General features: G+C 42.6%; 1 protein-coding gene across 1 annotated transcript in view; it reads right to left on the bottom strand.

Moving 5' to 3' along the window:
• Nucleotides 1-12,454, bottom strand: part of PCNX2 (pecanex 2) — a 300,484-nt gene that overhangs the window by 170,692 nt on the left and 117,338 nt on the right. Inside the window, exons 16-17 of the mRNA XM_065919838.1 lie at nucleotides 1,893-2,002; nucleotides 398-494 (exon numbers count right to left, since the gene is read on the bottom strand). Of these exons, the coding sequence (XP_065775910.1) occupies nucleotides 398-494; nucleotides 1,893-2,002 (207 nt within the window). The remainder of the gene's footprint in view (nucleotides 1-397; nucleotides 495-1,892; nucleotides 2,003-12,454) is intronic.

Below are 12,454 nucleotides of genomic sequence, written 5' to 3'. Positions count from 1 at the left end.
AACATCCTAGCCATAAGTCTAAAGCCCAAGGGTCCCTCCCAAGGGATGCACAGATGTCAACCTTGAACCAAAATACACAGGAAAGAATGCCTTGAACTCAGCAGGAGACAGAGACAGAAGATGCAGAGAGGACTGCAGTTTGCCTGAACATTTCAGCTTTATTCATGCCCATCCCACCTGCTACTTGGGGCCAGCAGTGTGTGGAACTGTCTGAAGGTGGCTCATTTGAATATCCAGGCAAATTGCATTAGACCAAGTGAACACCTGTGGCAGGTGTGCACAGCATCAGCCTTCCAGAGACTCAAAGTGTCTACACCCTTTGAGCAGGCAGCTCAGCAGTCTACTTCACACCAAGAAGAGATGCTCCTTCATACATTATATAGCACAAATGTCTTACCACAGAATCTTTCATCTTCATGGGCAGAGGGTCTGAAGCTAAGTCTTCTAGATTTTGATGTAAAAATTTATGAAACAATTTGCACTGAATAAAGGACCTGAAAATGGAAAAAATACACAGGTTTTACAAAATATGTGCCTTAAAAAAAATGCAGAATCTCAGGCCCCACTCTAGACCTGAATCAGAATCTGCAGTGTAACAGGATCCTCAGGTGATTCCCGTCATATTAAAATTCAAGAAATACTGCTCTAGTCTAAAAAAAGTATGTGCCTATTTCAAAGTCTGAGGGAAACAGCTTCACCTTTGACCTCACACTCACAAAGGACAAAAGTCAGTGTTCTCTCCTTTAAATTGTTCATAATGTAGAAAAAGAGTAGTGTGTGCAGGTGATCACAAAGACAATGGGTGGATTTTCAAATTCCATCCAGATTAAAGCTGTCTACAGCAGGTATGGGTCCCACTGACCGTCATGAGCTAGCTAAGCTCACAGAGATTCTTTATTTCAGCCAGCCCTCAATATGGTAAAATATTTGTTAAGAAAATCTGTGCAAATGATATTTAAATTTTCCCATTTTCCACGTCTTTCATCTTGCTGCACCTGACAGCCTAAAATTATCATTTTTTCTACTTCCGCAAAACACTTCTATCCACTTTTATAACTTAAGTCAGGATCTCCCTTGTGTTAGTCACTCAGTTGTGTCCAAGTCTTTGTGACTCCATGAACTGTAGCCCACCAGGCTCTTCTGTCTATGGAATTCTCTAGGCAAGAATATTAGAGTGGGTTTGCCATTTCCTTCCCCAGGGGATCTTCCCTACCCAGGGATCAAATCTAGGTCTCCTGCATCTCCCATAAATGTGGCCAAATGAGACGGTTGATGGTTGACTGGTACCTGAAACTATGGCATCACCTGAAGGGTTTTCAGGTCCAAAGTGCATATTTATCAAACACTTAAAAGATACAAAGAAAGGAAAGATTTGAAGGTATATTTTCTAGTGACTAAGGGTTATTATTAAACACATTTTAAAACTTTGGCACAGACTTCACTTTAAATCCAGAGGGCACTGCCCATACTAAGAACAAAAAGCAACAAAACAAAACCTTTCCTTTCAGAGAGGCAAGTCTAGTCTCCCCAGAGTAGACTTTATCCCCCTGGCATAAAGGTAGTGGTGCCGCCTCATGGACCCAGAGGGCCTACTTGTCAAGGTTGGTGCTTCTCATGCAATTCCCCAAGGGAAGGTCAAAGACAGTGCCTGGGTATAAGAGGACATCTATCCCTGGCTTTGTGAGTTTTACTCCAAAAGCACCAGGGCCAAGGTTCAGTGTGTCCTTGAACTTGACCTCTGGTTTTCATTCATTTCTGGTTAGTCCTGGGTTTCTCCCACCATCACTCAGGGACCAGCTGGTTTAACAGGGCAAGAGGTCAAGCACCCCGAGCACTGGATGAGAGGGTGAGGCTGCAGGGCCAGTGGACAGCTGTGTGTGTGTGTTACTCACAGGAGCACAGAGGGGTCGCTGCTCTGCCTGCTCAGATGGTAGGAAAGTGCAACCAAGAGGCCACAGAAAGCTGAAAACAGCGCCGGAATGTGCTGCGTGCTCCAGGGTTCCTGAGCAAAAGATCAGAGAGCCAAGTCATTCCACGGCTGGGTGTGGAAGAGCAGGATCACATTCCAGAACATACTCAGCTGGCTTCCCCAAGGTCCAGCTGGATAGACATGGTGCCCTGGGATCATTCCCACCAGTGGACATGCAAACACCTGATGGCTCCTGGAAATCTTGCCCGTGAATGTACCAGCACTGATTTTGAGAGGGTATTTCAAACAAATTGTACACATCTATAAGAATATATTTACTTCATCTTTTCTGAAATTAAGTACAGGATTTTTATAAGATGGAACTGCTGCTTTTTAATTCAATACTTAATAACAACTATAAAGACTGCATTTATTAATATTTATTTAATCAGTGGTTAAAAGGGAGTGAGTGCATGCAAGCTCGGTCACTTCAGTCATGCCCAATTCTTTGCGACCCTATGGACTGTAGGCCGCCAGGCTCCTCTGTCCATGGGATTCTGCAAGCAAGAGTACAGAGAGGGTTGCCATGCCCTCCTCCAGGGGATCTTCCTGACCCAGGGATTAAATCCGCGTCTCCTATAGATGTGTCAATATGGCATAAGAAACCAAATCAACTAGTGGACTGAGGCTCAGTGAAGAGAAAAATGGCTTGAAAGGAAAACAGCAAGATACTTCACAATTAACTGGATATCAGCCCAGATGCCAATGACCGAGGCACTGCACCCAGGGCAAAGAAGAGACGCAGGGAATATGTGTTCCCGTTGTGAGCAGCGCAGTGATCTGGGACCGAGGTCTGCTTGGTCATGCCCTTTACACAAAGAAGGAAACCTCTGTAAATTCAGCCTTTTCAACCTCCATCAAGAGAATCTGCCGATGGCTTCCAAAAGCTGGACCGAGGAAAGGATTCCAAGACTGCTCCCTTAAGATTTTGATTCCTTAACTCACCAAGTGCTTTATTTGATAAGGACAAATTGTTCATTTTGCTTAAAATAAAAAATACAAGTGACTGAGTCAACTGTGCTCAGATTATACTTGTAACCACTCAGATGTGCTGAAGGAGTTAAGTTGTACCGGGTACAGAGAGGGGTTTCAGTTTCACAGGCCTCTCCCTCCTAGACATTAAAAGTATTCCTTCCATCTCCACCCCAGCGAAGGTCCAAGACCTGGAGAGCAGCATCTGGAAGGAACTGAAGGCACCCAGCCTCGAGGGGGCTGCAGAGCTGCAGCGGAGCAATCAGGTGGCAAGGCCGGCCGCTGACGCACCTCCAGGCGTCCAGTCTCCACAAGGGCTCCTCCAGGCTCTCAGATCAGTGTTTTCTGGTTGGTGCAGGGAACCTCTGGGGTTCTGAAGGCTCCAGGGCTTTACCTGTTATTTTCCTGATTCTTCCCATCAAATTTGCTGGCGAATTCCAGAGCAGTGAGAAAAGCATTCTCTGCTTCCTTCTTCTCTTCCCTTTGGAGTCAGCAAAGCCCCCTCTCAGCCCCATCTTCCCATGCCCAGGGACAGGGGTCCTTCTTTCTTTCTCGGGCCAACCCTCTCTTCATGCCCATGAAGTCCTCCTCTTAGTCCACACACATCCCAACATGGAGGACAGACATCCTCTCTCTTTTTTTATTTATTTTAATTGGAGGATAATTATTTTACAATATTGTGGTGGTTTTTGCTAGACATTGACATGAATCAGCCATGGATGTACATGTGTTCCCCATCCTGAACCCTGCTCCCACCTCCCTCCCCTCCCCATCCCATCCCTCAGGGTCATCCCAGTGCAGCAGCCCTGAGCACCCTGTCTCATGCATCGAACCTGGACTGGCGATCTGTTTCACATATGATAATGTACATGTTTCAATGCTATTCTCTCGAATCATTCCGCCCTTGCCTTCTCCTACAGAGTCCAAAAGACTATTCTTTACATCTGTGTCTCTTTTGCTGTCTCACATATAGGGTCATCGTTACCATCTTTCTAAATTCCATATATATGCATTAATACACTGTATTGCTGTTTTTCTTTCTAACTTACTTCACTCTGTATAATTGGCTCCAGTTTCAACCACTTCATTAGAACTGATTCAAATGCATTAACAGCTGAGTAATACTCCACTGTATATATGTACCACAGCTTTCTTATCCATTCGTCTATTGATGGACATCTAGGTTGCTTCCATGTCCTAGCTATTGTAAACAGTGCTGCGATGAACACTGGGGTACACATGTCTCTCTCAATTCTGGTTTCCTCAGTGTGTATGCCCAGCAGAGGGATTGCTGGGTCATGTGGCAGTTCAATTTCCAGTTTTTTAAAGGAATCTCCACACTGTTCTCCATGGTGGCTGTACTAGTTTGTATTCCCACCAACAGTGTAAGAGGGTTCCCTTTTCTCTGCACCCTCTTCAGCATTTATTGTATGTAGACTTTTTGATAGCAGCCATTCTGACCAGCATGAGATGCTACCTCATTGTGGTTTTGATTTGCATTTCTCTGATAATGAGTGATGTTGAGCATCTTTTCCTGTGCTTGTTAGCCATCTGTATGTCTTCTTTGGAGAAATGTCTGTTCAGTTCTTTGGCCCATTTTTTGATTGGGTCATTTATTTTTCTGGAATTGAGCCGCAGGAGCTGCTTGTATATTTTTGAGATTAATTCTTTGTCAGTTGCTTTGTTTGCTATTATTTTCTCCCATTCTGAAGGCTGTCTTTTTGCCTTGCTTATAGTTTCCTTTGTTGTGCAAAAGCTTTTAAGTTTCATTAGGTCCCATTTAATTTTGCTTTTATTTCCATTACTCTGGGAGGTGGGTCATAGAGAATCCTGCTGTGATTTATGTCAGAAAGTGTTTTGCCTGTGCTTTCCTCTAGGAGTTTTATAGTTTCTGGTCTTACATTTAGATCTTTAATCCTTTTTGAGTTTATTTTTGTGTATGGTGTTAGAAAGTGTTCTAGTTTCATTCTTTTATAAGTGGTTGACCAGTTTTCCCAGCACCACTTGTTAAAGAGATTGTCTTTTCTGCATTGTATATTCTTGCCTCCTTTGTCAAAGATAAGGTGTCCATAGGTGAGTGGATTTATCTTTGGGCTTTCTATTTTGTTTCATTGATCTATATTTCTGTCTTTGTGCCAGTACCATACTGTCTTGATGACTGTGGCTTTGTAGTAGAGCCTGAAGTCAGGCAGGTTGATTCCTCCAGTTCCATTCTTCTTTCTCAAGATTGCTTTGGCTATTCGAGGTTTTTTGTATTTCCATACAAATCATGAAATTATTTGTTCTAGTTCTGTGAAAAATACCACTGGTAGCTTGATAGGGATTGCACTGAATCTGTAGATTGCTTTGGGTAGTGTACTCATTTTCACTGTATTGATTCTTCCAATCCATGAACATGGTATATTTCTTCATCTATTTGTGTCATCTTTGATTTCTTTCATCAGCGTTTTATATATATAGGTCTTTTGTTTCTTTAGGTAGATTTATTCCTAAGTATTTTATTATTTTCGTTGCGATGGTGAATGAAATTGTTTCCTTAATTTCTCTTCCTGTTTTCTCATTGTTAGTGTATAGGAATACAAGGGATTTCTGTGTATTAATTTTATATCCTGCAACTTTACTATATTCATTGATTAGCTCTAGTAATTTTCTGGTGGTGTCTTTAGGGTTTTCTATGTAGAGGATTGTGTCATCTGCAAACACTGTAAGTTTTACTTCTTTTCCAATCTGGATTCCTTTTATTTCTTTTTCTTCTCTGATTGCTGTGGCTAAAATTTCCAAAACTATGTTGAATAGTAGTGGTGAGAGGGGGCACCCTAGTCTTGTTACTGACTTTAGGGGAAATGCTTTCAATTTTTCACCATTGAGGATAATGTTTGCTGTGGGTTTATTATATATGGCTTCTATTATGTTGAGGTATGTTCTTTCTATGCCTGCTTTCTGGAGGGTTTTTATCATAAATGGATATTGAATTTTGTCAAAGGCTTTCTCTGGATCTATTGAGATAATCATATGGTTTTTATCTTTCAATTTGTTAATGTGGTGTATCACATTGATTGATTTGCAAATATTGAAGAATCCTTGCATCCCTTGGATAAAGCCCACTTGGTCATGATGTATGATCTTTTTAATATGCTGTTGGATTCTGTTTGCTAGAATTTTGTTAAGGATTTTTGCATCTATGTTCATCAGTGATATTGGCCTGTAGTTTTCTTTTTTTTCATTGGTCCCTACTGCCCTACCTGGTTGGATGGCATCACTGACTCAATGGACATGAGTTTGAGCAGACTCAGGGAAATAGTTAAGGACAGAGAAGCCTGGTATGCTGCAGTTCATGGGGCTGCAAAGAATCAGATACAACTTAGCAACTGAACAGAAACTGCCCTGCCTATAAAGATGCTGAAGTTGCTGATATCTTTATGAAACTAACATGATATTGTAAATCAACTAGATGTCAATAAAGCAAAATAAAAATGCAAAGGTTCCCCCCCTCAGTTACACTGCAAAGCCAGGGTGCTCTCCCCTCTCCTCCAATGCCCCTGTCAGCCTTGCAGGAGGCTCCTCACCAGCCAGTGCTTCTGTCACGCGGGGCACCTCCTCACAGCACAGGCTTCAAGGCAAGCCGACATGGATTTGAATCCTAGTCCTGCCAGGGATGTGCTGTGTGGCCTTGGTTAAGTTACTTTACATCTCTGAACACTGTGTTAGCTTGCTGTTCTTCAGAAAATAACACATACACAAGGGTTGCTGCAAGGGTACTTTTCTATACACCTGGCCATTTTTAAAAGTTGTTGGTATGAGAGGTTCTGAGCAGCCTCTACTTGGTGACTGGTACCCAGTGCTCTGTGCCAGACTGTCCTGGGCTGTTTCCTCTCCTTCTATCCACAGTCAGCTGGTCCTAACGTGTTATCGATGCACCTTGCAACACACCTCCAGTTGGTCCCTTCCTTTCATTGCATCCAACAGGGTCAGCCGTCCACTGCCTCGTTCCAGGGCTATTGCTAACAGCTTCATAATGGGAAGATCTAACGATGGTCTCCACATCCCTCCCTACAACACTTCTCACTCCACTAACCCCATGATTCATCCCCCTTGTCACAAAAGAGTGGACCTCCTCCCATAAAATGCAGATCAGTCACATGATTGTCCTCCATCAGTATTTTTCAGAGATTCCTATTGCCTACCAAAATAATCTACTCCACAGGAAGTCAAAAGTCAGCTAAGATCTGGCCCAAGCTCAATTCTTCAGCCTCCTTCCACACATTTAGGAGATTCACAGCAGCAAAGCCATAAAGATGTGTTGCCTCCTGCCCCCACCACCCCACCTTCTTCATGTACAACATTTCATCTGCCCAGAGATCTCTTCCACCCTGAATCAGAGTTCATTCCCTCTGCCTGGTGAACTCCTATCCATGCCTCAGTGCCCAGTATAAAAAGTCCCACCTGTTTTGTATAATCTCTCTGACTTCCCAGACAAATAGAAGCTCTCCCCTTGCATCAGAACCATCTTTAATACACATCAACTTCAGTTTTTAAGATATCTTAGTCCTGTTACTCGTGGGCATGGGTAGGACTTGCCCTGTGGGGATTCCCTAAGGAGGGGCAGTTTGCATCTCCTTTGACCTGTACTTGGCACCAATGTTACCACATCAACCCATCCTTGAGAGAATGACTACACAATCAGTTTTCATGAGTACATTCATCCCTCTTCTATGACCCCTGTGAAAAAAATGTTTCAACAAGGAAAGAGGGTGGGGCTGGGAGTGAGTGGGAGGAAGGCTCAAGAAGGAAGGGATATATGTATATTTACAGCTGATTTACATTGCTGTTCAGCAGAAAGTAGCACAACACTCTAAAGCAAATATCGTCCAATTAAAAAAAAGAAAAAGAAATATTCTTTTGCAGTTCACCACCTTCAATATCACCTTGGCAGAAAGGATTTCAATAATAAAGATATACAAAACATTGTATAGATTTTTTAAAAAAGAAAAGGTGAAGAAAATAGGTAGCTTAGATCATGTGGGCCAGGCAGTGAAATGCCACAGAAATGATAGACTATCAGAGCGAAGATATCTCATGACCTTAAAACTATTTTTTTTCACTCCAACCACACCCCCAGTGACAGACAATTTATTCTGGAACTTGGGAGTTTTAGTCTTTCCTTGAAAGTTCACCCACCCCACATTTACTGGCCACCTCCCAGGTGCCAGGCACCAAGGAGCACAACTCTGCGGAGGACAGCACAGGTGTCGAGGGAGGGAAGAACACGAGTAACTGTGATGAGGAGTGACAGGCAATGGACAGTGAAGTGTCTGGTGCTGGGTGCTCACTAGGCAGGAAGCAGAGGCTCCAATGAGTCCAGAGAGTGGCATTTAAGTGGAGCCTCGCACAGAAGAAATGCGGAGAATACAGTCCTTCCCCTGTAGTGGCTTCTGGGAGGACCAAGCTGGGCTCTGGGGGCGCTGGGGGTGCATGGAGCTGACCCCTGCCATCCTTACCTATACTCTTCCTCTCCCTGCTCTGGACACTTACCTGAACCTTCTCCTCTTTCCTCTCATATGTGGTTGTTACAAAAACATGGACAAAAAGTTTTCTGAGAGAGAGAAACCTGCTAAATGCCATTTCCTCCCTCTGATTTCTCTGTGCTTGCCTCTTTGCATGTTTATTCACAATTTCGTGAAGGCAGAGGGCTTCCTTTCACATGCAGCTCATTTAAGAATGCAAAAAGGAAAAAATAACTATGAGAAGGATTTAGTAACCATGACCATGAAAATAATGGTCCCTGAAAGGAACAAGGAGAAACAAGTCAGGAGAATATATGTCAGCAGAAGTGGATTCCAGGCTCATCACTTCCTGGAATGAATTATTCTCTGGAAGGGACTTAGTGGTTCAGCTTCTGCTTCTGTAAAAAGGTGACAACGACACCCTTCCTGAAATACTGCTGCAATGCCTTAGTGATATTTGAAATGGCCTTCCATGCTGCAAAGTATGCCGATGTTAGTTTTTTATTAATTGGAAAAGAAAGGGCACTCATGTTGGATGGTCTTCGCAGACAATAAATTAAAGTGAAACTAAATATACTTAAATAATTAAGTTTACCTACTTTTATTCACCCAATACCCTTATCTAATTCTCCTCTCATTTACTCTCCACTTAATTAAATCTCTGCAGTGTAAACGTGAAAGGACAGCTCCTAGTACTGAGGGACCCTCCCTCTTTACCTACTAAACTAGCAGTTGGCAGGCAAGAGAACAGGAGGTAAAAATATCTAATAGGAAACAGTGGAGCTAGAGGGGAGGGACATTGTCCCCATTCCTTCTACTTCTTAGTATTTATCTCAGCTTGTCACTACAGGTCTGTATAAAGATCACTTGATTAATCTGTGATCCCTCCACTGGGTCGAGCCCGTTGACAGCAGAGACTCATGTTTCACCCCAGTGTATTCTGAACACTCTGCACAGGGCCCAGGCCCTGAAAGGCCCTTAATAAATACGTATGGTACCGATGCCCTGGATTTGAGCAACCGTTACTTCCTTATCCTGTGATGCAGACCTAAGAAGGGAACTGCCTGGATCATTTTATTCAGGTTATCTACACAGACACAGAAGGTTGGTTTTTCCCAGTGCAGAGCAGTAGTTAAAAGCATGGGCTCTGGTGCAGGACTGCCGGTTCCCTCCCAACTCTGCTGATTATTAGCACAAAGATACTGGGCAAGCTTTTAAGCTTTTTAGGTGGCACTAGTGGTAAAGACTGTTTCCCTAGTGGCTCAGATGGTAAAGAATCTGCCTGCAGTGCAGGAGACTTGGGTTCGATCCCTGGGTTGGGAAGATCCCCTGGAGAAGGGAACGGCAACCCACTCCAGTATTCTTGCTTGGAGAATTCCATGGACAGAGAAGCCTGGTGGGCTAAGATCCCACCTGCCAATGCAGGAGACATAAGAGGTAGGATCATTTGTTAGATGACTGAACAGCTCTGTGGCCACAGGGACAGAAGAGAAGGGACAATATTTCCTTTAACAATGTAAAAATGAGATGACGCCAGAGTGGCACAGTTATTCTTCCAAGAAGCAGGGTGAGATGAAGGTTGGCAAGGAGTTCAAATTCCAGGTGTGGCTGTGCATATTTCCTACCCCAAACTCAGATCCTCAAACAACTCTTCCCAGAAAGAACCTGGGCTCCCCTGAGCTTGGGCAGACTGCAAAAAGGCAGACCACCTGCATCTCCCTAGGCTTTCTACTGGCAACACCTTCAAGCTCCAAGGTCTTAGCATTGTTCATTTTTTCAACAGATACAGTTATATAATATATAAAACAGGAGGTAAAATTTCTCAGGGAATCAAGGCTAGAAAAGACTATTGGATATACATGAGTTATTTTTTCATGTTCAGAATGCCAACATTTGCAAAACCATGCCATCTTCAGGAAAGATTATTTTCAATTTGGAAGAGATCTTCTAACTGAGCTAATATCATCCCTTCAAATTATTAATCAAATAATAAGATAGGGAGAATGGAAGAGACTCACTCAAAGTGGCAAGATCAGTACCAAGCCCCTACTTCAGTGCACTGTATCTTACACCACCTTAAATACTTCTACAGCCAAAATGTGCAAAGTATGTGGACATCTCATGACTTCCCATTTCAAAAGGCTGGGTATCACTATAATTGATAAGAGCTCCCAGCTTTACAGGTTGTTTTATTATTGTATCTCTGACATTCAATAGTATTGGACATCTTTTTAGATAAATGCCTGTTTTAGGGTTTGTTATAACACATGGTAGGGTGCTAGCCCAAAGGAAGAAGTTATTTGAGAGGGGCTCAGACGCGGATTTCTAGAGGCCTGACTAAAGAGCGTGGTTGCAAAGGAATGAACTTGAGAAGAGCATATTACAAATCATGCAAGGGTATAATTCTTCAAGGCTGTATGAACCTGCATTCAAGCAAGGTCTGGGTATGCTAGAGAATGTGTCCTGCTAGGTTAATTATAAAGGTGCCACTCTAACTCACAGACTTAGAGAATGAATTTATGGTTACCAGGGGGGAAGGATGGGGGAAAGGGATAGATTGGGAGCTTGGGATTGACATGTACACATTGCTATATTTAAAATGGATAACCAACAAGGACCTACTGTATAGCATAGGAAACTGCTCAGTGTTATGTGGCAGCGTGGATGGGAGGGGAGTCTAGGGGAGAATGGATACATGTATATGTATGGCTGAGCTCCTTTGCTGTCCAAATGAAACTATCACAAAAGTTGTTATACTCCAATATAAAATAAGAAGTTTAAAATAAAAAAATTAAAAATAAGAAAGATTTTAAAAGGTACCCCTCTCAAACAAATATGAAGTTCACAGGAAGAGTTAAGCATGCAGAAAATACACTGAATGGAAATAACCTTTATGGTTTATCAACCCCAAACTTTTTGCACTGGGAAGAGAGACAGCTGGGTGTCACTGACTGAAGATAAAACTAAAGGAAATAATCTTTGACATCAGCAAGGGAATCTGGATGTAATTTAAGGAAAAACTTCCTGACATTGATGACTCAATAAAGTACAATTAAGGAAACATTAGCATTTCCATTTCCCAGTTATTTTAAAACACAGATATTTTCCATGGAGAGTTAAGAGACAAGGTTGCCTGAGAAAGAAGGAAGAAGAAACCTGCTGCAAACTGCATAGGAATAACTGTTTTAACAGCTCTGCAATTTAACACACACACAACTAAATAAACAAATTGAGAACAAGAAGGAACTATTCAGGATCATTTTACATAATTATGATTTGGGGTGGGGGGAACACAGCAAGATAAAATGGCTTTGTCCATTTCTTCCATTCCTTTCTGCTTAATCTCACTCCATTCCTTTCTCACTTAATCCCCTCCAGGCTGTTCAGTCCCGAGTCACCGAGTCACCGCGTCACCGCACCTACAACTCCCTCCAGGGCCTTGGCTTGCCTCCCTGTCCGGGCTCTTTGGGCAGGACTGCCCAGGACAGGTGGGAGCCCTGTAGAAGACTAACTATGGGATGGATGGGGCTTGCCACAGACTCAGGAGCAGCTAAGGAGCCAAACTTCTAGCAGGAGTTGAGCCTGTCAAGTTCAGAAATATAGTTTAAAAAAAATGCATTTGAGGATGTTTATATTTTTTAATTTTTAAAATGTACTTTAATAAATAAATTATTTATTTGGCCACACCATGCAGCAGGTGGGATCTTAGTTTCCCAAACCAGGGATTGAATCCCTGTCTCCTGCAGTAGAAGCAGGGAGTCTTAACCACTGGATCACGAGGGAAGTCCCAGGATATTTTCATTTTAATTTTGGGATAGAGGAGAAAACATTGACACTTGAGAAAGAACAGAACCACAGATCTGAAGAAGGATTTTGAAAGAAAACAATCAGATGCACTGGGTATTTTATCTGAAAGTTTCAGTTCATTGCTCAAATAGTCTTATTTCTGCAAAGAGAAGTGGAAAGGAAGAGGGGAGATGCTGCTGACATTTTTAGTGGATTTTTTAAA

This window comes from Muntiacus reevesi, chromosome 2, assembly GCF_963930625.1.
Source record: "Muntiacus reevesi chromosome 2, mMunRee1.1, whole genome shotgun sequence".
Taxonomy (NCBI): Eukaryota; Metazoa; Chordata; class Mammalia; order Artiodactyla; family Cervidae; genus Muntiacus; species Muntiacus reevesi.
The sequence above is the reverse complement of the archived record's forward strand: the minus strand, read 5'-3'. Positions and strand labels throughout refer to the sequence as shown.